We start from the raw sequence: 27,787 nt of genomic DNA, 5'->3' as shown, positions 1-27,787 counted from the left end.
CCGCAGTTGTTGTGGGCAAGGGATACACGCACAATTTGTTTGTTTTAATTGGATATATTATTTTCTCTTTTTTTTTATTAGAATAACATAAAAATAAAAAAAATACATATGTTGTTTAAAAAATCATAATGTGGATATTTGAAATACAAATCTTCATTTCCGGAATGAACAGAGCTATTCATCTAATACAATTGTCTCGATTATTTTGTTTATATGTTAGTAAAGTTCGGAATACTAAAAATATGATTTGTATATGTGATAAGGAATCTGAATTTTTGTTGTTGTAGAAAAATACAATAGAAATCTTTCTTATATTTTTCATTTTTGTTTGTTTTTATAGAAGAAAACATAAAATACTATAAAAAAATAAAAATTGTCTGAAAGATGAGTAATATACATATCTTCATTTCATGTCTATCGATCTTAAATTGAGTTGATTTCAGAGATATCTTTAGGTTTTCGTTTGTATGAGAAACATTAATAGTTAATAATATTACAATAATAAATAATTATGAATAAATAACAATTTTATACATTTACATGTACGAAGGTAATGTTTTTGATACGCATCGTATGCAACACATTCAATTGGAATTTCGAAACTCATTTCAAAGTCCCAGGCGATTGTTCGACACATGAACGTATATGTATGTATGTAATTAGTTTTAGGAGGCTTAAGTATCCTCACGATGACTTTAGAAGTTGTGTGTTAGCGCGATATTGTGTACGTGGGAGGGTAGTGGTAATGTGATTGTATTATAGTCTATTATTGTGAACATACATACATTTTCAAATTAAATCCAATTATTCCGGAGAATACGTATTGTTGCATATCTTATTAACAAACAACATCTATCAAGGATATAACATACTTGTTAACAATATAAGCTGTCTAAACATTTGAATGGACACCGGAACTTCCAGAACCACCGGTAACGTTGGCAGTAACTGGTGCCGATATTGAAGAGCCAGTACGTATCACTGCAACGTGGCCCAAGGCCGACGTTGATGCTGTTGCAGTCAATGCAACAGATGGCAGTGCCATGTCGGTGCTGGCTGCTGATGAAGCTTCCAGTTGAAGTCTCATTTCCTCTTTTCTTGTTTGCACTGTAAGTAATTCATCGCTGAGATCATTGCATAAGCGCAATAAAAGATTGTTTTGTTCGCGCAAATGGCGCAACACATCAGTCATATTGTTTTGGTTATTTTCTTGTTTGAATGACACATGACGCAGCGTATCGCTAATAGCATTCACTCTCTTTTCATATATTTCAGAATTGGGCAAAACTGTGGGAGCTGCCACCCCAACAGAACCAAACGGAGGCGGTAACGGCGGCTGTAGACCAACGACATTTGAAGTCGTCAACGGCTTTGGAGATTGAGAATTGCGTGGAGTGTTTGGTTTCCGATAGATCTCAAAAGCGGATACGCGTTGATTTGATTGAAGTGAAAGGCGTGTAGGTGGCATTGCCTGGGCAGAGGGAACTTGTGGAATAGCACGCCCCTGCAAAGTTTGCGGCGGCAAGGAATGCATTTGTTGTATTTCAGTAATCTAAAAAAAAATAATAATAATATAAAAAGTTTTATTGATGTATTACAATTTTATGCTTGTTTCTCAATGGATTTCATATTCCTTTAGGCTATTTCTCACCAAGCCACAGTGGACGAAACGTTGAGCCTTAGTAGAATTAAGAAAGCAAACTCACTAGCCCAACAACTACGATTTAACTAAACAACCCTGTGGGGATGGTGACGCAAATTCCCACTAGGCTGAAAAATTTCTGACTGATCCCACCGGACGCACCGGATTGCCGATGAAGTCCTTCAGTGGGGGGATTTCTGAGGCAGCAGCCCTTGCCGATGGAGGAATTCATTGGGTCAATCCGGTACGTACAACCGGATGCCATGGGATTTGTTGTTGTTGTTGAAGACTTACGTTTACGTGCAAAAAGCTGTGAGCTGTCAAACATCAACCCTTATTCCGGTTGTACAAGTCGTAGTCTACACTGGCGTTAGTAATTAACATGAAATGTTGCCGCTGGCCTCTTTCTTAGAAATTACGAAAAACGTATTTTTGAGTTTTACAAATAAAAATGGTGGTCAAATTCTGTACACAGAAGGCATTTACAAATTTCAGAGGGCAATTTATCCAATAGCCAATTATATCCAATGTGGACCGTATTTGGCATGGATGTCAAATGGGCCAGTCCAAGTCAAAATTTGAAATTTCAGCAATACCGGATACCAATTGTTTATTTTGTGACTGAACATGAGGAGATCGCTGTTTATGAGACTATATCAATGTATATTTGGAACATATTACCCGCACTTTAATTATAAGATATTACCCGCACTTTAATTATAACAATTTTATATTCTTATTGTGCGGGTGTAAATAAATAAATTACAAATTATATATAGAGCCCAACTTTAAAGTAATTTGCCAAGGGATTAAAAAAATTGGTCTGTCGCGTGCTTTTCCAGTAAAAATTTGCAGGAGAGTAAGCACAGCTTTTTCTCCAGTGGTGTCCAAATAGAACATTTTCTCTGCGCTAGAGTTCATGCTCAATTCACACGTACGCTTATGATCTTTGTTTCAGTCGTTGTTCAGACAGCAAGGAATGAACATACGCTTGGGTGTGCTCCAAGGTGGATTTAAAAAGGTGGTCTCACGTGAACAGTTGAAAACAGCCAGCCAGTTTGACGGTTTTAAGATGTCAATTCTGTATATACATTCACAACAAACCATCCCCATGTATAAGTAAAACATACCAACGTAAGGCCCTTGAAGCCTTCACACCTAATATGACTTATGAGTAATTCTAAACCAAATTACGAAACGCGTCCCACAGTGATTGGTGTGTGTTGCGGTCTCTGGCTTCCATTTTCTATTTACTAAAAATCTCCGATCATTGAGCTCGCCTCGAAAGACAAACAAACGGAAATTGTAAAATTTAATTTAAATCATAAAATTTATAATCTTATAATTATAATAATCTAATCTAATAATAATAATCTTCGTGGGAGAAGTGAAATTTGTGTAGACAAAAAATTTGCCACGAAAGCACATGCATTGGAAAAATTACAGCTAATAGACAGGGTCGTCGAGCGTGGTTAATGTGGTTTATATATCATAGAGGCGTTCTCGCAATAAATTGTGTTTAAGTACAACACACCAACATAAGGGCCTTGAAGCCTTCACTCTTTATATGGCCAAATTACGCGTCCCATAGTGGTTGGTGTGTGTTGCCATATCTTGCTTTCCTTTTCCATTTGCTAAAGAAAAAATCTCCGATTTTATGGAGAGAGAGCTTAACACTGGTTAACAAAAGTTCACAAAACTTAATGTATATTTGAAATAGGTTTATTTGACAGGTTTCATTACAGAAAGATCTGTCATATAAACCTATTTTTTCTATAACATTTTGTAAATAAGGCCGTAAATATTTTGTTATAGAGCAGTTTTAAATTTCTACTGGAGGGGGGTTTCCTAACAGCCATTGACATCCTTGAACTTTTTTTTTTAATAAAAAACAACGGTTTTATTTTGTTTTTATCAAAATAAATAACAAACGAGAGTAAAGGTTCTTACGCGCCTGCACATTTTGCTGGAAAAAATGACGAACACACCTACTGCCCACTTACAAACATAAGTTTTTTATTTTGATTAATTGGATATTCTTTTACATTTTTGGTTATTATGTTTCTACTACTAAAGCTTCGAAGGCTACTTTAGAGAATACCACGAAATGTGAAATTCGCCTTCGACTACGACCGCAGTCAATTTTTGCCTTCGACAACCGGAATAAGGGCGATGGTCACCATAAATACTGGAGGGGATTCTCGGTACCCTCGTCAAGAGTGATGTAAGCAAAACCTTGGCCACGGATCCCTTATGCCGCAAAGTTAGAAATATGCTTTGTTCCAACCAAAATGAATGCAGAAATAAAGAAAGACCTCCTAAACAATAACTTATTGAATTTGGTGAAGACTTGTGTGGACTTTTTAATAAAACATTGCTCTCTCCGTGTTGAACAGTTGAACAAAGGGATTTTTTAGATCAAGAAACATAACCATGACACCCGAATTGAATCCCATGGAATATCGATGGGGTATACTATCTGCAAAGGATTTAACGAAATATAAGCCGAACAGGACGCTTAAGGACTTGAAACAGGGGATAGTGACAAAGGAAATGCTCCAACGTCTCATCATCTTCCCCGCATAGGGCACATGCTATCACGTGTTTACTTTACAAAGCCTTTATTTGATGGAAGTTTACGTGTTGATACGATGTTCAATTTAACATTGAGCATAGACGAACATAATCTGCAAAGGCACCTATCGCCTCATTAATTGAATTGCTGGGCATTCCTGTAACAACAACATTTGAACGTTTGGTATACTGTCAAACCATTCCATTTTTTTTGCTTCATATCATTTATTATAGCTTTTAGGGTTGTGTTTTCTTCTCGGAGTTGTTGCATCTCAATATGTAAGTTCGCTACGTCTGACTTCTTAACAACAGCACTCAATTTAACATCCAAGCCATTATTGAGTTTTTCATCAAAAACCGCCCATGAAAAATGTCAGCAGGCGCATTTGTTTGTTGAATGGTTGTTGTTGTTGTTGTAGTAGCAGTGTGTGGTACACTGAGGCGGCAGCCCTTGTCGGGTCAATCCGGTACGTACAACCGGATGCCATGGGATTGTTGAATGGTTGTTGTTGTTGTTGTTGTAGCAGTTTATTGTGTACTATCTTTCGTCTGCTTGATTCTGTTGAGTGTCAAGACCCAGGAACTCCGCGACTAAGATGGGGTGCGTCCACAGGGATCTGGGTCTGAGTCGAGTAGGTCTGGCCGGGCAGTCAAACAGGTGACGCGCATCGTGCGGTCCCTGGTTACAGTCGGGACATACATCTTGCACGTCGGCATCAATCCTAGCTCTGTGGGAATTGAGGCGGCTGCATCTGCCGGAACGTAATTGAGCCAGAATCACTCTGGTTTGCCGGGGGAGGTCGATTTCTTCGGGTGCAATGGGTGGCGGTCGTACTCCAAGGACTACATTCACCCGGTAGCCATTTAACGCGTCTGCTACCGTGTCTGCATGAATGTTGTTCAGACCCGCTTGATATGCCGCTTGATCTAGAGGTTCTCTCTTGTAGCGCTGGACCTCACGCTCTAGATCATGTAGATCTACCTTAAGGCTTCTGGGCGGTGGGTATCTATCCACAAGATGATGATTTGGATGAATTCTGCGATAACAGCCCAAAAGGTATTGCTTAGACAGCATGTAGTTATGTCTTCGCACTGGTAGGATCTTTGTCTCCTGGTGGAGGTGGTCCACATGAGAACTAAGGAGGCAGCCCGTCGCAGTTCGGAGGGCGGCATTCTGACAGATCTGAATATTATTCCACTGCGTGTCACAAAGCTGACGTGACCACACTGGCGCTGCATAACTTACCACAGACCGGCCAATTGCTTTGTACGTGGTCAACAAGGTTTCTTTGTCTGCACCCCAAGTGCTGCCAGCGAGTGACTTGAGGACCTTGTTTCTACTTTTGACTTTATTGCAGATTGCTGTGGCATGTGGGGAGAAAGTGTAGGAGCTGTCAAATGTGACGCCAAGTATTTTGGGACACTTGATGGTCGGAATCAATTCTCCATCGACCATCACAGTCAGCTCAGAATTCACCTCACGCGTATTTGTAGTGAACAGTGTGGCTGAAGATTTGGTGGCGGATATCTTCAGATTTCTTGCAGCGAAATATGAGGCAAGCTCGTTGAGGTAGACGTTCAGCCTATCGCAGATGTCATCAATGGGTGGGGGGCCTGATGCCAAGATCGTACAGTCGTCCGCATATGATACGATCTCTATGCCGTCTGGAGGAGGTGGGATGGAGGAAAGGTAGAGGTTAAACAGAGCCGGAGATATCACCCCGCCTTGGGGAACTCCCTGTTTCACTCTACGGTGTTTTGACTTCTTATCCCTAAATTCCACAAATGACTGGCGGCCACACAGATAATTCGCGACCCAACGTTTAAGGCCTGGCTGGAGGGACGTGTTGGCGATGTCCTCAAATAATTTGGCATGGCTGACCGTGTCGAATGCCTTCGATAGGTCCAATGCCACGAGGACCGTCCTATCACATGGCCTGGGTTGATTGAAGCCACGGCAAATGTGTGTGGTGATGGCATGCAAAGCTGTTGTTGTGCTGTGCAGTCTCCGAAATCCGTGTTGATGCTCGGCGAATGGAAATTCTCCTACGAGGCTCGGGAGGAGTAATGCCTCAAGCGTCTTAGCCACTGGTGAGAGAAGGGAGATCGGTCTGTACGACTCCCCCAAACTCGGGTCTTTACCAGGCTTCAGTAGCGGGATCACTCTGCCCATTTTCCAGACATCGGGAACTATAAGAGTGTTCAATGACAGGTTAAGGACAGTGGTAAGGTACTCAACTCCAGGTAAATCCAGATTCTTCAGCATCAATGTAGAGATTCCGTCGGGGCCCAACGCCTTGGAAGATTTGGCGCCACGGATGACATTCGTAACTTCGCCCACGGTAAATTGTGATGGCTGTTCATCGGCTCGGAGACCACGAATACGGCGAATGGCTCTCCTCCTTGCCCTGTCTCTCTCGGGATGCACGATAAATTGACGGTTGAACAACCTGACGCATCTCTTCGGATCAGTCACGGTTAACTCGCCAAAAGTGACTGAGGTCCTGTCGTCCCGTCTACCGGGGTTCGAGAGAGACTTAACAGTGGCCCACAATTTGCCTGCACCGGTGCCTAAGTTACATTGCTCCAAGTGTTCCAGCCACAAATTCCGCTTATGTTCGTTGACTACCCTGTTTATTTCCAGATTCAGCTCGCTGATTCTGGGGTTAGCGGGGTCCATAGCACGAATCCCATCACGCTCGTCTGCGAGTACCACTGCTTGCGCCGGGAAATTGGGTCGCACTTGCGGTATTCGACCGGCTGGTATAAAGCGAGCGGCTGCTGCGTTGATGATGTCTCGGAATTTCCTCTCGGCCACAAGCACATCAGAGGGGGGTGGCAGTTCATTGAAGCGGCGATTGGTATACTCTCTGAAGCCAGTCCAATTGGCCTTCTTATAGTTGATGAACGTTCGGCGCTCAGAGGTTATGAAGTCGGGTGGTCGGTCGATGGTGAGGATTATGGGGAGGTGGTCTGACCCCAAAGAGATGACGGCTTGCCAGGATACGTCACTCAGGAGATCAGGGGATGCGATTGAGATGTCTGGCGAGCTGCTGCACCTCCTCGTAATCCTAGTGGGGGCATCCTCATTCACCGTGCAAAACGTGGAGCTATCTATCTGCTCTGCCAAAGCTATGCCACGCTGGTCGTTGCCTAGGGGAGAATGCCATGACGAGTGATGTGCATTGAAATCCCCCAGAACCAGACGACTATGGCCAGATAGCAACCCACTTATGTCGGGGCTGTAGGCCTGGCCATTAATCGGGACACAGCTGCCAACCGGCGGTATATACACGTTGTATATCTCTATCTCGGCAGTACCAGACTTGACTGCTACCCCCATACATTCCATGTATGGGTCACTAGCGTCAAGCGCAGGCGAGATAGGTCTATACTGCACGGAATGGTGTATAACGAAGGCCAATCCCCCACCTCCATTCCTTGAGCGATCCTTACGTAGCACATTCTAGCCGTGACAACTGTGCAAGCTGCAGGTGTTAGTCAGCTTTGTCTCCTGGATCGCTGCGACCGATATGCTCTTCCGACTCATAAAATCCACAATCTCATCAATCTTGCCTCGCAGTCCATTGCAGTTTAACTGCAGGAACGATACATTTCCCGACACTGGCCTGGCAATAGTAGGGCTAGGGTGCTGTCTTTGCATAAATTGCCGTACGGGAGAGGTCGGGGGGGTCACATAGTCCGACGACGAGGACGCCGAAGGCGACGACGGCGACGCTTGTGACCCACTGCTGGCTGTGTTCGCACAGCACCTAGCGACATAGCCAGTATGACTATACTCCCGTAGCGAAGTTAGGCCAGAGCAAGAACGGAAATGTACCCACTCCAAGCACCTGTTACACCTCACCGACACTGACCGATGATGAAGGCGGTTCTGGCAAACGGAACAGAACCAGGGTCCGGGGTTCTTTTCAATCCCGGCACGGACCAAAAGCATACGGAGAAGGCACTCCGGGATGTGCCTCTCCCATGACGAAAAAAGACGAACACGTACACTGAGGCGGCAGCCCTTGCCGATGAAGATTCCATCGGGTCAATCCGGTACGTACAACCGGCTGCTATGGGATTGTTGTTGAATGGTTGTTTGCGACAGCGCCTCTAAATGCTGCTGGCAGCTCTCGGACACGTTGAAGGTGTATGATTGTCAATATTCGGCGAGGCTGTTGTTATTGTTTGATTAGCTTCAGAAGCAGTTGACGCATAGTGTGATGGCGAAAAAAAATAAGTGGAAATTAGTCTGCCATTTTGGAACGGATAGAGATATCTTCACGAAATTTTACATAGTTATAGCTAAGGTGTTATAGTTTATATGCAAATTTTCAGGGCCCCAAAAGTCCCAGGGTCCCATTGGTGGACCGTCAAAGTCGGTCACCTCGGCCCTACAAAATTTTTTTCTGGCTGTCAAAAACGCATTTATTGTCGTTTTTCAAAAAATTTTTGCTGGAAAGTGCTTAAAAAGCCTATAAAAACAGCCCTGCATGTGCGAGATATCTTTTATAGTGTCCAAGAAATTTGACTAAATACACTTTTGTGAAAAATAAAATTAAAATTGAAAATATCATAAAACCAAAACTACTAAAGATATCGTTCTAATTTTTCACAAATTTGTAGATGAATATCTTTAAAAAAAAAATGAGTAAAAATTTTTGACACATTTCTTGATGAAAACACCTAAAATCCCCAAACTGGGAAAGATGTTTGCAAATTAGCATTTTTTGTAAAATGTCCGTAGTGACCTCAATCCTTGGATGACGCAATAAAATTTTCGCATGCAATTATTTATTAGTTGAGAAATTGGAATATTATAAATTTGGGGTCTCAGCTTTACGTTTTGAGAAATCAAAGGGTTTTCCCATTTTTTTGTTAAAAAAAATGCCAATATTGTACTTAACAGATCTCCTATTAGAGTTAACACAATTTATAAAAATTACACTTAAAACGCATCTTAATTAAGTCTTCTTTACAGTACAGTAAACAAAATTGAGAGTGCTGAATGAAATTACCGTTTTTTCCGTAAAATGCCAAAATTATTTTCACATTTTTTGATTTTTAGCTCGCATAACTTTTGACTGAAAAATCGGACCTTTGCATATATCGCGACAAAAAAATAGTACATTCTACTAGCTTTCCAGTTAAATCAGTTAAAATCGGTTCAGATATGCTTTCACAAACAACTAAATAAGAGATCAGTCTCTGCGAAAATTTCAAAAAAAAATAATAGTAAAATTTCTTGGACACTATAAAAAATATCGCGCACATTTAGGCCTGTTTTTGCAGGACTTTTTTAGCAATTTCAAGTATTTCCAAGTTTTTGAAAATCAGATAATAAATGCGCTTTTGACAGCCTGAACAAAATTTTGTAGAGCCGAGGTGACTTTGAACGACCACCAATGAGCCCCTGGAACTTCTAGGGCCCAGAAATTTTGCAACTGGATAAAACCTCAGCAATAACCATGCAAAATTTCACGAAGATATCTCTATTCGTTCCAAAATGGCAGACTTATTTCCACTTATTTTTTCTTCATCTCACTGTGTGTCGTTGAGAAACAGTGTTGTGGTTTCTTTTGGTGGTAGCTGCAAAAACCTCTGGAGATGTTTGTCTTATTGTTCGTTTTTTGGTAGCAGACATAGGTTGTGTGCGCGGATGATATGTTGTTTTCTTTGCTTGCTTTTCACTTTAATACTCTGTACGTTATTTAGCGAGTGGTGGAATTCATCGATTTTAAAATATCGAGAAGCACTTAAGTAAACCAGATTGGTGTACAATTATATTGTTAATTTTGTAAATGTTAAAAAATAGAAAGAAGCCGCGAAAAAATAAACTTTGACGTTTAGAGTCGGGTCTACTTAAACTCACTGTTTCAAATTTCATCCAAATCGGATGAAAATGCTTTTTTTATGGGCTCAATACTCTATTTCGAAAGATCAGTCTACATGGCAGCTATATCCAAATATGGTCCGACCGGGATCACATTCGACAAACGTAGAGGTCTACAAAAACTCACTGCTTCAAATTTTATCGATATCAGATAAAATTCGCTCCTTTTATGGGCTCAATACTCCATTTTGGGATATCGTCTATATGGCAGCTATATCCAAGTATGGTCCGATCTGGATCACATTTAACAATAAGATGCAGGGGTCTACCCAAAACTTACTGTTCCAATTTTCATCGAAATCTGATAAACAAATGCTCCTCATGGGCTCAAAACTCTAGACATGAACGATATGTTGGGTGTATGTGCAACGCAAATACAAAGAGTAAAAGGAAACTCAAATTCATAATTACTTTATATCTGAGAGTAACAAAAAAAGAAAAAAGGAGTACCAACGGGAGCAAAAGACGATGCTGTTTGTTTACCTTTAGCAGCGCATATTATAAACGAGTGCTTGGCTAAGTTGGTAGCGCATCTAACTAACCAATGAGAGGACCCACGTTCAAACCCCACTGGCGGCAAGAAATAAAGGTAGCACTTATATAGAAAAGTGGTAAAAAAATAAGTGTTTAATTAAAAATAACAACATTAAGATGTAAAATAAACAAAAAAAAAAACATTTTTTTAATTTAAGATTCAATTAGATATTATTATATATAATTATTTAGATCTATTTATATCTGAGACAAATTCGAGATCCAATTGTATTTGATCTAATTTGATACAATTAGATCCAATTATATATAACCATATTAATTGGATCTGACCATATAAACTTTTTTTAACTCGGGAAACAACAGATTGAATTTGATCACATGCACGCCAATTGTAACGTTTCTTAGGTGGCTAGAGTACAATTGTGCTGCTCTCTGTCCACCCGTCCGTCGAGCCTACTAATTTTTTTGTTTTTTGTTGAAATTTTTTTTTCCTTTCCCCGGAGTCAGAGTCGAGATAAGTTTCTCGACTCCGTCTCCGTAACGTTCGTATTCTAGTTAAAGCCAGCTTAAAGCTTTGTTTGATCTTTCAATGCTTGATAGTGAGACAAGTGTGTAAAATAGTGAGACAAGTGTGCAAAGTGTAAAAAGATGCCACTTGCCACAGCAAAAAAAATATTTACATATCATCATTGTACACTGTTACCATTTGGCAGAAGGCCAGAAAATTAAATACATATATATACAAATGGAAAATTTTGGACGCAATGTATTACGTATGAAATAAAATATTTCTTAGAGTTTTTAAAGTTATCATACTTACAACACTGGGCGTATGGCTGTCATCGGAAAATCCTGTTGTGAAATCAGCGAAACCTGTGGTTTGCAAATCAAAGCTAGCTTGGGCCATAATCTTTTATGTCACGTTGCAAAAAAAATAAACACATTATTATTAACGACAAGATAGTCTTATCCTATGTCACAATTTACCTCTGGTTGTGCGCCGTTTATGGTTCCAATTTTAAACTTATTTAAATCTAAACTGCTGCTACGTCCATGACGATGAGGGCGTGGGGGTGGCAACGGCGGTGGATCCTTTTTATTTATATGCGTGGAAGGAGAGAGAACACTAGATCCACTTAAAGCTGCAATATTTGCATTTCCAATGTCTGGGATGTTTGATGTAGTTGCCACTACTGATGCAGACATCGTTGCTGGCTCACGTTGGGGTGGTGGAGGTATGGCTCCAATATTTTTTGTTGGTAGTTTTTTAGCTTGGGGGCGTTGAATTGCCCTCAAATCAATGTGTTGCAATGAATCGCGATGATGTGGCGCATTGTTTGATGCTATGAAAGATGACTTTGGACTAGGTTCTCGAATGGAAGCGCCATTGTCACCTGAATCATGACCATATTTATCGTTGACAGGAACAGTGGGTACGTTAGAAGTTATGACACCACCTATAATATATACATATTTCGTTCGTCAGCATTTGAAATGCTTTACAATGTACAAAAATACATACCAACAGGTGTTACTCTCAATGGCACTGGATGCAATATTTGTGGATCAGAGACGACAGCTTGCGCTGTACGTTGCATGTCGAAATTGACAGGTTTCGGACCAGGACTAGAGACATTTGATGTCGGAGATTCATTAAATTTAGTCCATTGACTTGGTTGCGTATCCTAAAAAAATGCTATGGATTATTTGTCTTTGTTAATAAATATTCCTGAAGACTTACGGTTGTTACAAATTGTAAATGTTCGTCATTGCTTGCAGTTGTTGCCCATAAGGAACAATCTGTATTTGCGCTATATCCCAACTTTCCACTGGGTGCATTCAAAGGGGATGTAGAGGCTGGCATATCCGCTTTTGGGGAATTTGAAATGCTTCGATTTTTTACAGGTGGAGGTATTGAAGGTGGCGTTAATGAATGCGGATTTTTAGTGCAAACATTAACACACTGGCGAGAGCTGCCACTTGCCTGAAATCAAAACTTGAAACAATGAATATCGAATGACGATTGCGAAATACCTGCGATGATGCCGATAGTGTGCTTAGATTCATGACAGTATTTTCATTTAATAGCAGTGCACCACTCTCAGTACTTCCACCTACAACCATTCCGGCCTTTATTCCTATTATAGTATTGTCGGTGCTGTCCTCATCATCTTCATCCAAATGCAGAAGATCTGCCTCAGCGGGCTCTTGAGCTGATAATTGGTTGCCAAGTGTTGTGTGTTGTAGAACAGTCGGATGCAAACAAACCGGCAAAGTAGCCGGTAAGGGAATATTGTTCCGACGCAAAACAACAAGGTGCATGGCAGCCGTAAATTCTGCTAAACTTAAAGCACCATCCCGTGTAACATCGCACAATTGCCATATATGCCGCAATTCTTCGACTGGAATTCGAGATTTTTCAAAAAATACCCTGCAAAAAAAAGAACAATAGAAATTTACCTAAAATAGACATTTTAATTTAATATACAAACCTTGCAACTTGGCCGGATAACAAACCATTGGTATCATGGTGTACGTTTTTGAATTGATTAAAATAATATTCGCGTTGTTCTGGTGTAATTTGGTAAACCGTCTCTAAATCCGTTTCGTTTTCATCATCACTGCTATGGCGATCTGAGGATTCCTCCTCTGTTCCCAACAATTGCCGATGTTCATCTCCTAATAGTCCATGCCAGAGAGTTTCTTTAGCCCATGGTCTTTCAGCCACACTGTTTGTTGGTGTGGGACTATCGCTGTTTGTACTCCATGCTTCTGGTGATCCACCACCACGATGCTGTTAGTATAATATAGTAATAAAAAAAATAAACATTCAAAATCTGTGTAATAATTATAAAATACAAACTATATTGTTCCAAACTCAAACCCAAAACTTATTCTACCGACTGGTCTTAAAAATTTAAAAACACATCTCTCACTCTATTGTATATGTGCGTGTGTTTTTAGTTTACTTTGATCTAAGATGGCATGGGTAACAGGCAATTGCTTTGGCCAAAGTGGCTATTGAGTGCCAAATTTCGGGTCTCATGCAGTTCTTTGATACGTACCTTCTATTACCAGTGACAAGACAAAAATTTTAATCGCTTCAAAGCATGCATCTTTATTTTATTCAATGTGTCGATTACATGTGCTTTTATTAGAAGAAATGGTCTTTGTCATAGAAGTCATGTACTGACAAAACAGAAATTTTAATGCATTTCTTCCCTTACATATATGAACTGTTGTTTGTGGAGAGAAAAGGTTTCGATGTTTCCAAAGTCTTGCAGGACCGCAATGAATGACACCAGTTTTGAAATAAAGCGATGAATAATACTGGCAAACAGATGCTAATTTGGATTAAGTAAGCATTTTCGAAACAAGGCCACCTCTCGACAGACGAAGATTATACATACAACACACTGATACTACTAGTGTTGTTATATGGTTCTGAGGCATGGGTACTTTCGAAAGCAGACGAGGCAGTGTTTGGAGTGTTTGAATGAAAAATTATTCGTAAAATATATGGACCAGTTTGCGTTAATTGAGGATATAGGTTAGGTTAGCTTAGTTTGAAAAGAGGGTGCAGATATTAATCCGCCCCATGCCACTATGGACATACACCTAAACCAGTAGTCGGCTTGTTGTGCGCTCTAAAAACTATAAAGTAACCTCTAAAAAGAAATTCGTAGTTAGGAATTCCGTGCTACTTACAAAATCCTTAATTGTTTTCAAGTTGGTTCATGTCTGATATTGTGTCTCCACCTAAGTACCGGTATCTGTTGGACGCGAAAGCCGGGCAATGCCAAAGGAAATGCCTCAACATACACATTCTATCACTTGCCGCGCCGATTTTACATAAGTGAGCTCGTAGTCCCATATGTCCCGTTATAATACCAATAACTATATAGACCTCCTTTTTGCTTCCTTTCAGTAATCCTCGTCTTCTCACGGTCTGGATCCCTCTATAGGATTTTCGCCGTCCTACCGACCGTTTCGCTGTTTCACAATTGCATGGGTATTCGTCGCCCACTCCCTTAAATCGGACTGCGTCGACCCGAAAGACTTCGGGTTAACCAAGTTTATTGACGGCAGTCCTCTGGCCTTCACCGCCAACTCGTCTGCCCTTTCATTTCCCCTTACTCCGTTATGACCCGGCACCCAAACAATGCGGATTTTGCCATCCTCAAGGAAGTCGTTAATCTCCTTCTTACCCTGCAAGACTGTTCGTGACCTTACCGTCCTGGTTGTTATTGCCCTTATGGCAATTTTACTGTCGGTAAAGATGTTCACACTAGTCGTCCTCGCGTTAACACCACACCACTTCACGCATTCCGTGATAGTCCGGATCTCCGCCTGCAGGACCGTCTTATGGTCAGGCAGTATAAAACAGAGCCTGGGTTCTCAATGTAAACCCCCAGGCCCACTCTGTCCTCTAGCTTTGATCCATCCGTGTAACATGATCTTCCAGACGTCAACACTAGGGTTCCGTCAATCCAAGACTGTGCCGATGGCAGCAGTGCCTCGCACTCGACTTCAAGGTTTGTCTCAGGTATCCGATCGGAAACCTCTCCACTTCCTTTCAGGTTTCCTATCGTCGCCTCGATTATACCGCGATGGTATGAGCTGCTCCCATCCTTAATCCATTCCCCCATCGCCTTAAGTCTCATAGCCGTAGTGGCTGCCTCACACTTAATCTGTATGTCAATGGGTCGGATATCTATAGTAGTATCCAGTGCCCTAGTGGGCGTGGTCCTCATCGCTCCACCTATGCCAAGACAACATGTTCTCTGAACCTGTTGTATGGTCCTTATGTTGCACTTTTTCTCCATAGCAGTCCACCAAACTACTGAGGCGTATGTAAGTATTGATCTAATCACGCTCCTGTGAAGCCAGTGGACTATCCTAGGATTCAGGCCTACGGCCCGTCTTCATAGTGTCAAACATATGTGAGCCTTCTCACTTCAGTTTTCTGTCCAAGATCACACCTAAGTATTTGACCATGTCAGATATCGAAATGGTCTTATTGAGGAAACGTGGTGCGTTAATTCGACCACCTTCGTCTTCCTCGTGAACAGGCATATTTCAGTCTTCGCTGGGCTAACATGGAGACCTCTGGGTCTAGCCCAGTCATATGCCATATGCAAAACCCTTTCGGCCCTCCTGCATGGCTCGTTCCTTATCCGTTAGAAGTAGTAAACAGCAGACGGGTTCAAATCCCTCCTCAGTCAGCATCCGTAATAGGTCATTTATGGTGGTCACCCATAGGAGCGGCGATAAAATGCCCCCCTGTGGCGTGCCCTGTGCCACTTTCTCACTTATATTTATGCCATGGAACACACAATTTGTCCACCTGTTCCTTAGCGTATGGTTTATCCAGTCTCTAAGGACCGGGTTCACCCGGTACTGGTCTAAGGATTGGATCACTGTGTCGGCCGCACTTTGTTGAAATTCGCCTCGATGTCAATGCATACCGCCAGTGTGTACGTTTTGGCATCGAAGGATTCTTCTATTTTATGCACAACCTTGTGCATGGCAGTATTCACCGACCTTTCCTTGACATAGGCACGCTGTTTGTATTTGAGCAGTTCGCTGGATGTCATACTCTTTATAATGGTGTCCACAATACGTTCCATGGTTTTGAGTAGAAAGGACTTAAATCTTATGGGTCTGTAGGCCTTTGGTGTCACATAACTAGCTTTGCCGGGCTTGGGTATAAACACCACCCTTGCCTCCTGCCAGGCTTTCGGAGTATATGAAAGTCCTAGGCACGTTGTGAAAATATTGCCCAGATGATGCGTCAGATAGCCTGCCTCTATCTATAGTAACGTCGGAAATATTCTATCAGGTGGGGGTGACTTAAATGGTTTGAAGCTCCTCAAGGATTCCTTCACCATAAATTCCGTTATTATAAAACCTTCTATCAACGTCATTATTCCAAGATTCCGGTGTCTCCGTGAGTCCCGTCGTATCCTGTGGAAAATGGGCTTTCATCAAAAGCGTCAATATGTCCTCCGTTGTCTCTGCTCTCACTCCCATATCGCCTACTAAAGTTTCAGTTTTGACATGGGTTTTTAAAAGAAACTTTTTTATCTTGGCGGCGTCATCGACGCTATCGACCTGTTCGCAGAAATGCTTCCAGGAGCCACGTTTTGCCGCTCTGGTAATCTTATTGTATTCCTTGAGCCGTGTTTAATACACATCCCAATAAACGTCCGCTTTTTTACGACGTGCTCTGTTAAAAAGTATGTGGACCTCTTTCCCAATATTGCGAATCTCCCCGGTCATCCAGGGTTTTTCTTAGGCTGATTTCCTTTCCCGAAGAGGACAACTATCTTCGAAGGACCCCACTAGCGCAGTCGTAATCCTGTTGACATTTACGTCAATTTCTTCTATGCTTGGACAATCTAAATTATCTTGCCCAAGCCTTCTTCTGAGTAGCCTTCCGAATTTTGTCCAGTTGGTTTTCAATTTATTCCGGAAGCTTATCGGATTCGACGTAGGCCGTACTATTCTAAACCTAATGTAGCGATGGTCAGAGAAAAAGTGTTCCATGGAGACCCTGCAATCCTGAACCTCATCGATCAGATTTTCTGAACATATCGTCACATCTAATACCTCCTCCCTAATCCTATTAACAAAGGAGCGGTGTTACCAATATTAAGTGTTATTGGTCTGCCAGGGCTTGGCCCCGCTTATTATTGTTGGTACTTCCCACGAAATGTGGTGAGAGTTCGCATCGCACCCTATTAGTACCTCTGACGTGGGTGGCGGTGTCGGAGAGTCGAAAGGCAGATAAAGTGATGCCAGGTATGTTCCACCGTCTCCCTGTCTCACCACTGTTGCATCCGACATTGACAACTCTGGGGAAAATATATAATTCAAATTTTTATGACAAATAACGCATGTCCTCCGCCGAGTACCAGTGTTAGCATAGAATAATTTGTAGTTCATATGGTTCAGTCCAGAAACTTTGTTCCGGGTCGTCCATGGCTCCTGAATTAAGGCAATATGAATCTTGCCCTTGCTGATTTTTTCCGTTAGAGCATGTATAGCAGTCTCGCTCCGGTGTAGGTTTATCTGGATTGATCCTCCAGTAAATGGGCATCCTGGGAGTAGGTGATGATCTCATCGCCAGCTCGCTGTTATTTAGACTGCATTGACTTTCCTGTCACTGAACTGCCTGATGTCATCGTTTTAGGTTCTTTGCCTAGTCTAGTCTTCCGACTTTTTACAAAGTCGGTAATGGTTCCATCGTCAGGTCCCTGTTCATTACGCTTTATTGGGTTTCCATTCCCTGTATTGCCTGATCTTTCAATACTAGGATCTTTGCCTATCTTAGCCTTTCAAATCTTAAGTAAATGGGCTTCTTGGGAGTAGGTGATGGTACCATCATCGACTCCCTGATGGTTGGGTTGAATTGACTTTCCTGTCACTGCACTGTCTGATGTTTCAGTATTAGGTTCTTTGCCTATCCTAGTCGTCCGAATCTTGAAGTCAGTGATGGGTCCGTCGTCGGGTTCCTGTTTGTTAGGCTGTGCTGGGTCTCTCGCCACTGTACTGCCTTATATTTTAGTATTAGAATCATTGGTTCTCCTAGTCTTTCCAATATTGAGAAATGCCGTGATTGTCTCGTTGTCAGCCCCCTGTTTGTTGGGCGGTGTTGAGTCACCTGCCACTGATGCGGCCTGATGTCGCAAAATGAAAATTTCTGCCTATCCAAGTCTTCCCAATCTTAAAAAGACAGCTTTGCTCCCGTAGTGCGCCATGCCTTTAGTCTTAGCCAAACTTGTCACGGAGACTTGATCAATGCCAACCACAAAGAGAGTTCCTTCCTCCTTCTTCTCCCTGTGGAAGACCTCCCACTTCTCTGCGACCAAACCTTCGTTTTGCTTGCCCAAAAATGCCAACATGCGTTCCGTCGCAAATTTAATGTCCCCTCTAAACTCGCAGCTCATCATTTGTATGGGTGGACCCTCTACAGAGTTCCACACATGTTCAAAAATCCGATCGTTAACCAGATTCTCCACTTGGGACCGATGATCTGGTGGAATCCTACCGGATGCACAGCCGATATTGATGACTGCATAAGTCAGCTCATCTCTGTGGTGCTTCCTTGCCACTCTGGCGTAAGAGGGCGGCTCCTTACCATTCTCAACGACCATCTTCCCCTTCCGTGATGGCTGTGGCCTCCTTTTGGAAGTCACAGTCCTCCATGAAGACTCAGGGGCCGTGCGCGCTTCCTTAGTTTAGTCTTTTTTTCGTAATAGGTAGTACCTATTCCGAGATACGAATATATATATATTTTTTTTTCTTTGAGGAGCGAAATGAAAACACGTCCACTTCACTCAACGGCTACAATATAATTGAGGATATAGGTGTCGTATGTATGAGCTGTATGACGACGATAGCATAGTTACCAACGGCTGCGTTGTCTAGGTCATGTTATCAGAATGGATGAAGAAGCTCCAGCAAAGAAGTCTTTTGAAGGCAAACACGGTGGTAAACACAAACCGGGACGACCAAAAGCCCGATGGAAAGATCAGGTGATAGGAGACACCTCGAAACTTGATGTCAGAGATTAAAAAATGAGCGGGGAAGATTAAAGCGCTTGGAACGCTATTCTACGTTAGGCTAGTAGAACAAATGTTCTGTCATAGGCAATTAAAGTAAGGAAGTCTTGCAGGTCTGCACGGTAAAGTTGGTAAAGGTTGAAGGTCGATTCGTTGTTGTTGTAGCAATTTGTTGTGTTCTATCTTTCGTCTGCTTGATTCGGTTGAGTATCAAGATCCAGGAAGTCTGCGACTAATATGGGGTGCGTTCAGAGGGATCTGGGTCTGAGTCGAGTGGGTCTGGCCGGGCAGTTAAACAGGTGACGTGTATCATGTCGTCTCTGGTCACAATCGGGACATACATCTTGCACGTCGGCATCAATCCTTACTCTGTAGGAGTTAAGGCGGCTGCATCTGGCGGAACGTAATGACCCAGAACTACTTTGGTTTGCCGGGGGAGCTCAATTTCTTCGGGGGCAATGGGAGTCGGTCGTTCTTCATGGGCTACATTCACCCGGTAGCTATTTACCGCATCTGCTACCGCGTCTGCATGAATGTTGTCTAGACCTGCTTGATATGCCGCTTGATCCAGAGGTTCTCTCTGTAGCGCTGAACCTCACGCTCTAGATAATGTGGATCAACCTTAAGGCTTCTGGGCGGTGGATATCTATTCATAAGACAATGATTTGAATAGTCTCTGCGATAACAGACAAAAAGGTATTGCTTAGACAGCATGTAGTTATGTCTTGGACTGGTAGGATCTTTGTATCCTGATGGAGGTGGTTCACATAAGAACTGAGGAAACAGCCCGTCGCAGTTCGAATGGCGACATTCTGACAGATTTGAATATTATTCCACTGAGTGTCTCAAAGCTGAGGAGACCACACTGAAACAGGGTGTTCCGCAAGGTGGGGTGATATCTCCGGCACTGTTTAACCTCTACCTATTCTCCATTCTACCCCCTCCAGACGGCATAGAGATCGTATCATATGCGGACGATTGTACGATCATGGCATCAGGCACCCCACCCATTGTTGACATCTGCGATAGGTTGAACGTCTACCTCAACGAACATGCCTCATATTTCGCTGCGAGAAATCTGAAGATATCTGCCACCAAATCTTTAGCCACCACAAATGCGCGTGAGGTGAATACCGAGCTGACTGTGATGTTCGATGAAGAAATGATTCCGACCTTCAAGTGTCCCAAAGCACTTGGTGTCACATTTGATAGCTCTTACTCATTCTCCTCACATGCCACAGCAATTTGCGATAAAGTCAAAAGTAGAAACAAGGTCCTCAAGTCACTTGCCGGCAGCACTTAGGGTGCAGACAAAGAAACCTTGTTGACCACGTACAAAGCAATTGGCCAGTCTGTGGTAAGTTATGCAGCGCCAGTGTGGTCTCGTCAGCTTTGTAACACGCAGTGAAATAATATTCGGATTTGTCAGAATGCCGCCCTCCGAACTGCGACAGGCTGTCTCCTCAGCAGCATTACCGTTGGAAATTTTCAATTAGTGGCACAAAAAGTGACACAAAATGTGGCTCATTTTTTTCGTTGTTATAAAAAAACAAACAAACTAAGAATAGCAAAAACTAAAGCAACTAAAGCTTTTTACATAAATAACGTAAAAAAAACTTGTTTAAATTGATCCAATTTTTTTCATAAAAAAACAAAAATAAGACGTGTATAACAAAAACAAACAATTCAGTTATTTTATAAATAACATAAAAAGGTGTATAAGAGATAAGTTCGGTCAATCCGAATCTTAGATTCTCACCGCCGTTAGTCAATCCTAGGTTTTTAGGTCGAGACTTTTTGTAACCAAAAAGCCAAATTCAAATTTGGACGGACGAACGGACTTCGCAAAATCGATCTACAGAACATGTATTTGTAGGTTTCAAAATAAATCTTTATACGAGCTACGGTAGTGGGGATTTAAATACTTAAATGATATATTTCACATACATAAATAAACTTTTTTTTGTTTCGTCCAGTTACTCTCGTTCAGCTCAGAGAACTTCTAGATCAAGCGGCATATCAAGAAGGTCTGGACTAAATCATGCAGGCACGGTATCAGATGCGGTAAATGGCTAACGGGTGAATGTAGTCCTTAGACAACGACCGCCTTCCATTGCGCTTGAAGAAATTCACCTCGCCCGGCAATCCAGAGTAGTTCTGGGTCAATTACGTTTCGACAAATGCAGCCGCCTCAACTCCCACAGGGCAAGGATTGATGCCGACCCAGACCCAGATCCCTGTGGACGCACCCCATCTTAGTCGCAGAGTTCCTGGGTCTTTACACTCAACAGAATCATGCAGACAAAAGATAGAACACAACAAACTGCTATAACAACAACTGCTCCAAAGTTGTTACATATCTATTATGTTCCCTACTTCAACTGTTTTGCACTGTTGTTCAAAAGCTCCAACCTGCCAATACTTGAATCTCTTTTGAAGATGTAATACTTTGCTATATGACACAATCGACGGTCATCAATAGTACTTGTTTTCCGGGTGTTCCGAGTTATTTTTATATGATGAGGCATTTGCACTCATTTGACCCCTGCATCCTACAATTTCCATAATTTCTTCATATATTTTACGCAGTTTCTGGATAAGGGTAGGATAGGCAAGGTCTGGTTGAAAAGAGGTTGCGGATATTAATCCGCCCATGTCACTATGGACATACACCTAAGCCAAAATCCTCAATCGTTTTCCATCCCACGCCACTAAGTTGGTTCATATCCGGTATTGCGTCCCCACCTAAGTGCCGGTATCTAAATATTAGACGCGAAAGCCAGGCAATGATATATGAAATGCTCTCATCTTCTCCACGCATGCCCTACACATGCCATCACTTGCTGCACCGATTTAGCCTAAGTGAGCTCCTAGTACTATGTACGCCTTCCAACCGACCGTTTCGCTGTGCCACATGGTCACATGCACATTCGTCGTCCAAGCCCTTAACAAGGACAGCGTCGACCCGAATACCGGGAGTGGTATTGAAAACAATTAAGGATTTCTGTAAGTAGCACGGAGTTACTAACTTAAAATTTTCTTTTTAGAGGGTACTTTATAGTTTTTAGATCGCACAACAAGCCGATTACTGGATTTTGTGTATATCCATAGTAGCATGGGGCGGATTAATATCTGCGCCCTCTTTTCATCCTAACCTAACAACTATACTTTAACTATAATTTTGTTTCATTAATCACTATGAGCTCCGTATCAGTTGCCATTAATACAGTATTGTAAATGTTGGAATTCCAAGAAAAAAAGAGAGAGAAAATTCATATGGAACTATGTCTTAAAAAAATGCTTGTTTAATATTGTATTTCGGAACAGTTTTTATAAATTTTTTTTTTGGCAAGAATATGCCTAACTTTAAAAAACGGTTTTTTTTTGTGTTCTTTTTGTAATAGAAACAGATTACCCTATGGTCTGCAGCCGGACAATATCCGATTGTATAAATTATTTCAAGATCAAATAAATTTAGCGCAAAACATGTGAACGAACGGGAGGCACGCCGAAAACAGTGTAGGTTACAAATACGCTTACATTGAAAACATACCCTTATGGTAATCAACGATTACTTAGAGTAGAAGTGTGTTTCTTTGTAATAGTTGGATGTCTTCATTTGGTAGAAACATATGAAGTGGAGTAATTTTCTTGCTGCGCTACAGATGGAAATACTCTTAAGAGCGTAGTTTCAACCTAGAAGACATACCTTTTTGACAAATCCCACCGACGAGTTTGAGTGGTTCCAAACGAAATCGCGATCTAGGAAACCGGTCAAATGCTATTACAAAGCAAAAAACACATTTTTCTGCCTAACTTTTAAAAACGGTTTTTTTTGTGTTTTATTTGTAATAGAAACGGTTTATCCTATGGTCTGCAGCCGGACAATATCCGGTTGTATGAATTATTTCAAGACCAAATAAATTTAGCGCAAAACATGTGAAAATAGTTTCATTAAAATTTGTTTAGAAAAAATTTCATTACATTTTTACCCTTTACTAAGATTTTCATTACATTTTTTCTTTAGACAAAGTGAAGAGACTGGCAGTCGAATCTGTGTGGTGTTCATTGCTGTCACGAGGCGCCAAGCTGCGAGCAACCGGGCGATTCTATAGTTTGCGGAAAGTCTAATTCTCCATACGGAGTAGCTGCAACTGCAGTCGCGGACAATGAGCGAGTGCCTATGCTGCTCGATATGAGAAGGCGGGATATTGGCGCTTCGGTGGCGATCAGACTATAACGAACTTGGTCACATACAGGAGCTGACGAGAATCGCCACCTCCACATGAAAATGTGGCTAAAACAAAACTACCATGTTTTCTATCAAATCACACCTAATCCAAGAGGAATGGCCTGCTTTAAACTAAGGAGTAGTCGTATACTCAAGAAAATTAATTTTAAAGCTATACTGATGAAATACTCTCTTAAAAATCCCCAATCAAAATACCCGTACTCCAAATGAGAAAAATATTTCCCGGATCACGGAAAATAATCCTAGTTTAGGGAAATTTCCCCTAATCTGACAACACTGCTTATCATCCATGTAGACAAATTTATACAAGGTAAAGGCATTAGTCCAACAACGAAATCAACTATACATCCCCGTAGGAATGGTGGCGCAAATTCCCACTAGGCTGTCAAATTTCTTGACCCCTCCCCAATGGGCATTCTAGTTTTTATTTGCTTTATGATGTGTAGCAGTCGCAAGATCAAAAGATTTACGATTATAAAATGCAAATTATAAATTTAAACGATAAAAATGTGAATAAAGAAACAAAATGTAAAAAAACCTTTAAAATTCGAGCACAACATTTGACGTTCTAGTGGGATTTGCATACAATTCTGGAATTAGAAAATTTCATCAGCTGGGCTAATGACTACCTTGTATACATTTGCCTAGACATCCATGTTAAAGAATATTTGAAATGAATACTATTGGCTGTATGTAGAAATAATTTAGTTTTTGGGGATCTGGATGTACTCCAAAACTAAACCAAATGTTGTGATTTTTACATTGGGCTATCGGCAAAAAATGCTGCATTTTGTCTACATACTTTTCAGTGAATTTTATGCGCTTTTTTTTTTGTTAATATTAAATCGGGTTGCAAAACGGAATTGAAATTAGATATTGGGCGATAGTACGAAAGTTGACTAAAGAAACTATAACAAGAAAACCGACTAAAAATTCTAAAAGAGTATGACGAAAATCCTATTAAAGCACTCAACTCAAATAGCCAAAAATAGTGTGTGGAACATACAACACTCAATCGAAGACAAAAATAAGGCTATTCATTCATAACTCCCCCCAATTTATATTCCAAGGAAGCGTTTAAACTTAGTATATTCAATGTTGTTCTACACCACTTCCTAAGATGTAGGAATAGAACAATCTTTGTTACTTTGGAAGTACATTAAATCCTGTTCTATTAGAATAAATTCCAATTTATTTTGCTGGGATGATTATTATAAAATGTCTTTATCAGACTATTATATTTGCTTTAAGAATATTTAATTTTTTTTTTTGCATTAGAAAGGAGTAAATGTCAGTCAAGTTTTTCTTTGGATGTTTGTACATACATATCTGTATAAAGTGCCGATTTCAAATATTGTGGTTGATCGTTTTAACTTACTTTTATTTTGGTACCTATTACCCCATCTTCTCCACCACAACTTGATTCACATTGATCTACTTCGGAATCGGTACTTGGCAAATCTGAATTAAGTGTGATAGTGTCCGTCTTATGTTGATGAGAAGAGGAATTACGTCGTGATCTCATCGGATTAGTATCGTGCCACTCTGTTCGACGCTGAAGAGAATTACGTCGATCTGTTATTGGAGGAGGTGGAATCACATGAGGATGCTGCTGATGGTTGCTTGTTTCCATCTTACTCGAACTGTCTGTCCAACTGAAACGAGGTAAAGGCAATTGCACCGATGCCGCTATTAGCTCCTGTCGTAATTGCATAGATGCCTGATGAGCAGCAATTAATTTAAGACATGAATAAAACTGAGCACGTGAGACATGTAGAGCAGTGTCAGGTATGCCGGCCAAAGATGTTATCTATGACGGTTAAGGTCAATGAATTATTTTAAATTGTATGCAAAAAAATTATTTGACTTACCTCGAGTATTTTTTCGTTAGATAGATTGGCTGATCGAAATAATTCAGATGCTTTAAGCATGGGTATTTTACCTGTTTTCTCCTCATCACAGAACAGGAACAAATCACCGTAGTAACGGCTTTCAGTTTCGGTCAACGATACCTCTTCCATACCAATAATAGTGTGTTACAGGTGGCGATGTTTTCCGGTCGTTGTAAAGGAGTCTGCAAAACTTGTATACGCATATATACAGACGCATATAAGTATATATATACATATATTCCACAATATTATTTGAAGTTATTTTTTGATTATCATATTAGGAAAAATTACGTACTAGCAGCCAAGTTTGCAACACCTATACCAGTCTGTTCCCTGTATCCCTATCTAGCCTGTTGTTGGCTTAAGTATGTACAAGAAATCATGTACAAATCGGCCAACTCAAAATTTTCTACACCAGATTTGTATTTTCAGACCACCTACAAGCTTCTTCGTTAGTCCAGCTAAGACTAAAAAGTTTATGTTGCGAATATTGGGGGCGGCAATAAATGAACCATTTGCTGATTGATATTTCTATACAAACAGATTAAGATTATGTGTAATAAAGTAAAACCAAAAACTCAATTAGAATCACTCCTTTAATCTCTCACTTCTTAGACTTTTTTGCACTGGAGAATTAAGTGTCAAATGTGACATCTATCCCTATTAGTGGTGAAACGTATCATAGGTAATATTTACGATACGTATACGAAAACCACACCATCTCCAGCAAGCATGGTACAATTAAGAGGTAGGGTAATTATCAAAACAAATAAATATCCCCAACTAAACTATCTTGATTGGCAAAGGCTGTGTGTCGAAGGTTATAGGGATAGTAAAAATATGACGTTAAGTGTGGTGAATAGTTTTTGAGTAGCATAGGGGCTAGTAATATTTTGACAGCACAGCAAATTTTGAAGATCCATTGAGCAAAGTCCCATGTCAGTAATTATAAATTCATTTGTGCTTTGGTAACCAAATTGCGTGCGGTTACCATAACTTAGCCGCCCACAATGTAGGCGGTTAAGTTATGCCGCAATATAAGTAAAATTATTCTTTATTATCATTGGCAACGGGATTTTAAAATGTTGTTATTTAACAATAATGGACAAAAGTACAGTTTTGTGTTTGTAGTTGACAGATAGTGCACTCAGGATGCACTAATAAGTTGAAGTAATGCGAGCAGCTAAAAACAATTTTTGTATTTTTGTTTTGATTTTGTAGTACATCTAAATGTCAAAGGTTTGATATCACAGTATTGATATATATCTAAAATCTTGTAAACATGTTCTATTTGATCTGATATTCCACACATAAATAAAAAACAGTGTTATAATGATGAAAATACAAAAAAAAAATCACATTTGAAAAAGATAAATAGTAAAACAAAATTTATTTCTAAAACCACGTTGACATTTCAATTTACGGCATTTGCCACTCAAGGTAGTTTTTTTTTTTGGTGGAAGAGTTTTGTTGCTGTGCCACTGAATTGTACCATGGTAGTTAAACCCCGTGCTCATTAAAGACGGATTTAAAGAGCCGAGCCGCGCAGTATTTATGCGTGCATGTCAAAAGAAAATAAAACAGGTTATTTTGTATTATATGAGTTACACAACAAATGCACGCACACATTTGACGGCATACATTAACCAACTCTCAACTTTGAACCCGTTTCAGGGCGCAAAACATATGATTTGAATATGTTAACTATTCAAAAATTGTTTTGCAGTCCGTAGATTAGAGAAATTTTGTATGATGTATCAAAATCATTAAACAATCCACCTTATTCCAGTTGTCGAAGGCGAAAATCGACAGCAGTCGTAGTCGAAGGCGAATTTCACATTTTGTGGTATTCTGTAACTTATGCGCCTTCGACAGTTTTATAATAGAAAAATATTGTGGTAAATAAAAAAATATTATAAAAGTTGTTTCTATACTCTTTCGACAAACTAGCGCAATGTATTTAAGAAAGCAATTAACTTATAGATCGATAATTTTCGTCAAATTTGACAGTCGAATTCGTCTTAAGTTCATTTGTGTTTATTAAACTGCTGAACACGGCAATGGGTTCATTTGAAGAAGATAATTTGGCTTCTTCTAGAACTCGAAAAGCGCTTTGGAACTTTTGTCGCACTCAGTCAGTTATGCACAATCTTATTTGTTGTTGCTGTAGCAATGTGTTATACACTGAGGCGGCAGTCATTGCCGATGAAGAACTTCATCGGGTCAATCCCATACGTACAACCGGCTGCCATTGGATTGGGTCTTATTTGTATTGATTTATATCGTACCAATAAATACAGCTGTTTTCTGTTTCTCTATTCCTGTGTAGTATTAGGTGTGTTCGCATGATTGAATGAAGAAGGTTGGCTCATTTGCCGAGGTGATGGGATTGTCCAACTCCGAAGTTGTTTCCGAATCCCACTAGAACGTCAAATGCTTGGCTTTGATTTTAAAATATTTAAACTT

At 40.7% G+C, this 27,787-nt stretch overlaps 1 protein-coding gene across 3 annotated transcripts; it reads right to left on the bottom strand.

Moving 5' to 3' along the window:
• Positions 1–224: 224 nt before the first annotated feature.
• Positions 225–25,945, bottom strand: LOC106095584 (uncharacterized). Of its 3 annotated transcripts, XM_013262822.2 has the most exons (11): positions 25,617–25,945; positions 25,301–25,511; positions 25,068–25,239; positions 24,808–25,004; positions 13,103–13,404; positions 12,645–13,041; positions 12,352–12,594; positions 12,133–12,295; positions 11,598–12,067; positions 11,431–11,520; positions 225–1,552 (listed from the first exon to the last, which is right to left on the bottom strand). In XM_013262822.2, exons 2-11 carry the CDS (start codon positions 25,448–25,450, stop codon positions 893–895), a joined length of 2,844 nt encoding a protein of 947 aa, XP_013118276.1. In that variant the 5' UTR covers positions 25,451–25,511; positions 25,617–25,945; the 3' UTR covers positions 225–892. The 3 variants fall into 3 exon arrangements, with proteins under 3 accessions (XP_013118276.1, XP_013118275.1, XP_059221322.1); XM_013262821.2 differs by having other exon boundaries at positions 24,808–25,239; XM_059365339.1 differs by lacking the exon at positions 25,617–25,945 and having other exon boundaries at positions 24,808–25,239; positions 25,301–25,536.
• Positions 25,946–27,787: the final 1,842 nt, after the last annotated feature.

The sequence above is a fragment of the Stomoxys calcitrans genome, chromosome 3 (genome assembly GCF_963082655.1).
Source record: "Stomoxys calcitrans chromosome 3, idStoCalc2.1, whole genome shotgun sequence".
Taxonomy (NCBI): Eukaryota; Metazoa; Arthropoda; class Insecta; order Diptera; family Muscidae; genus Stomoxys; species Stomoxys calcitrans.
The sequence above is the reverse complement of the archived record's forward strand: the minus strand, read 5'-3'. Positions and strand labels throughout refer to the sequence as shown.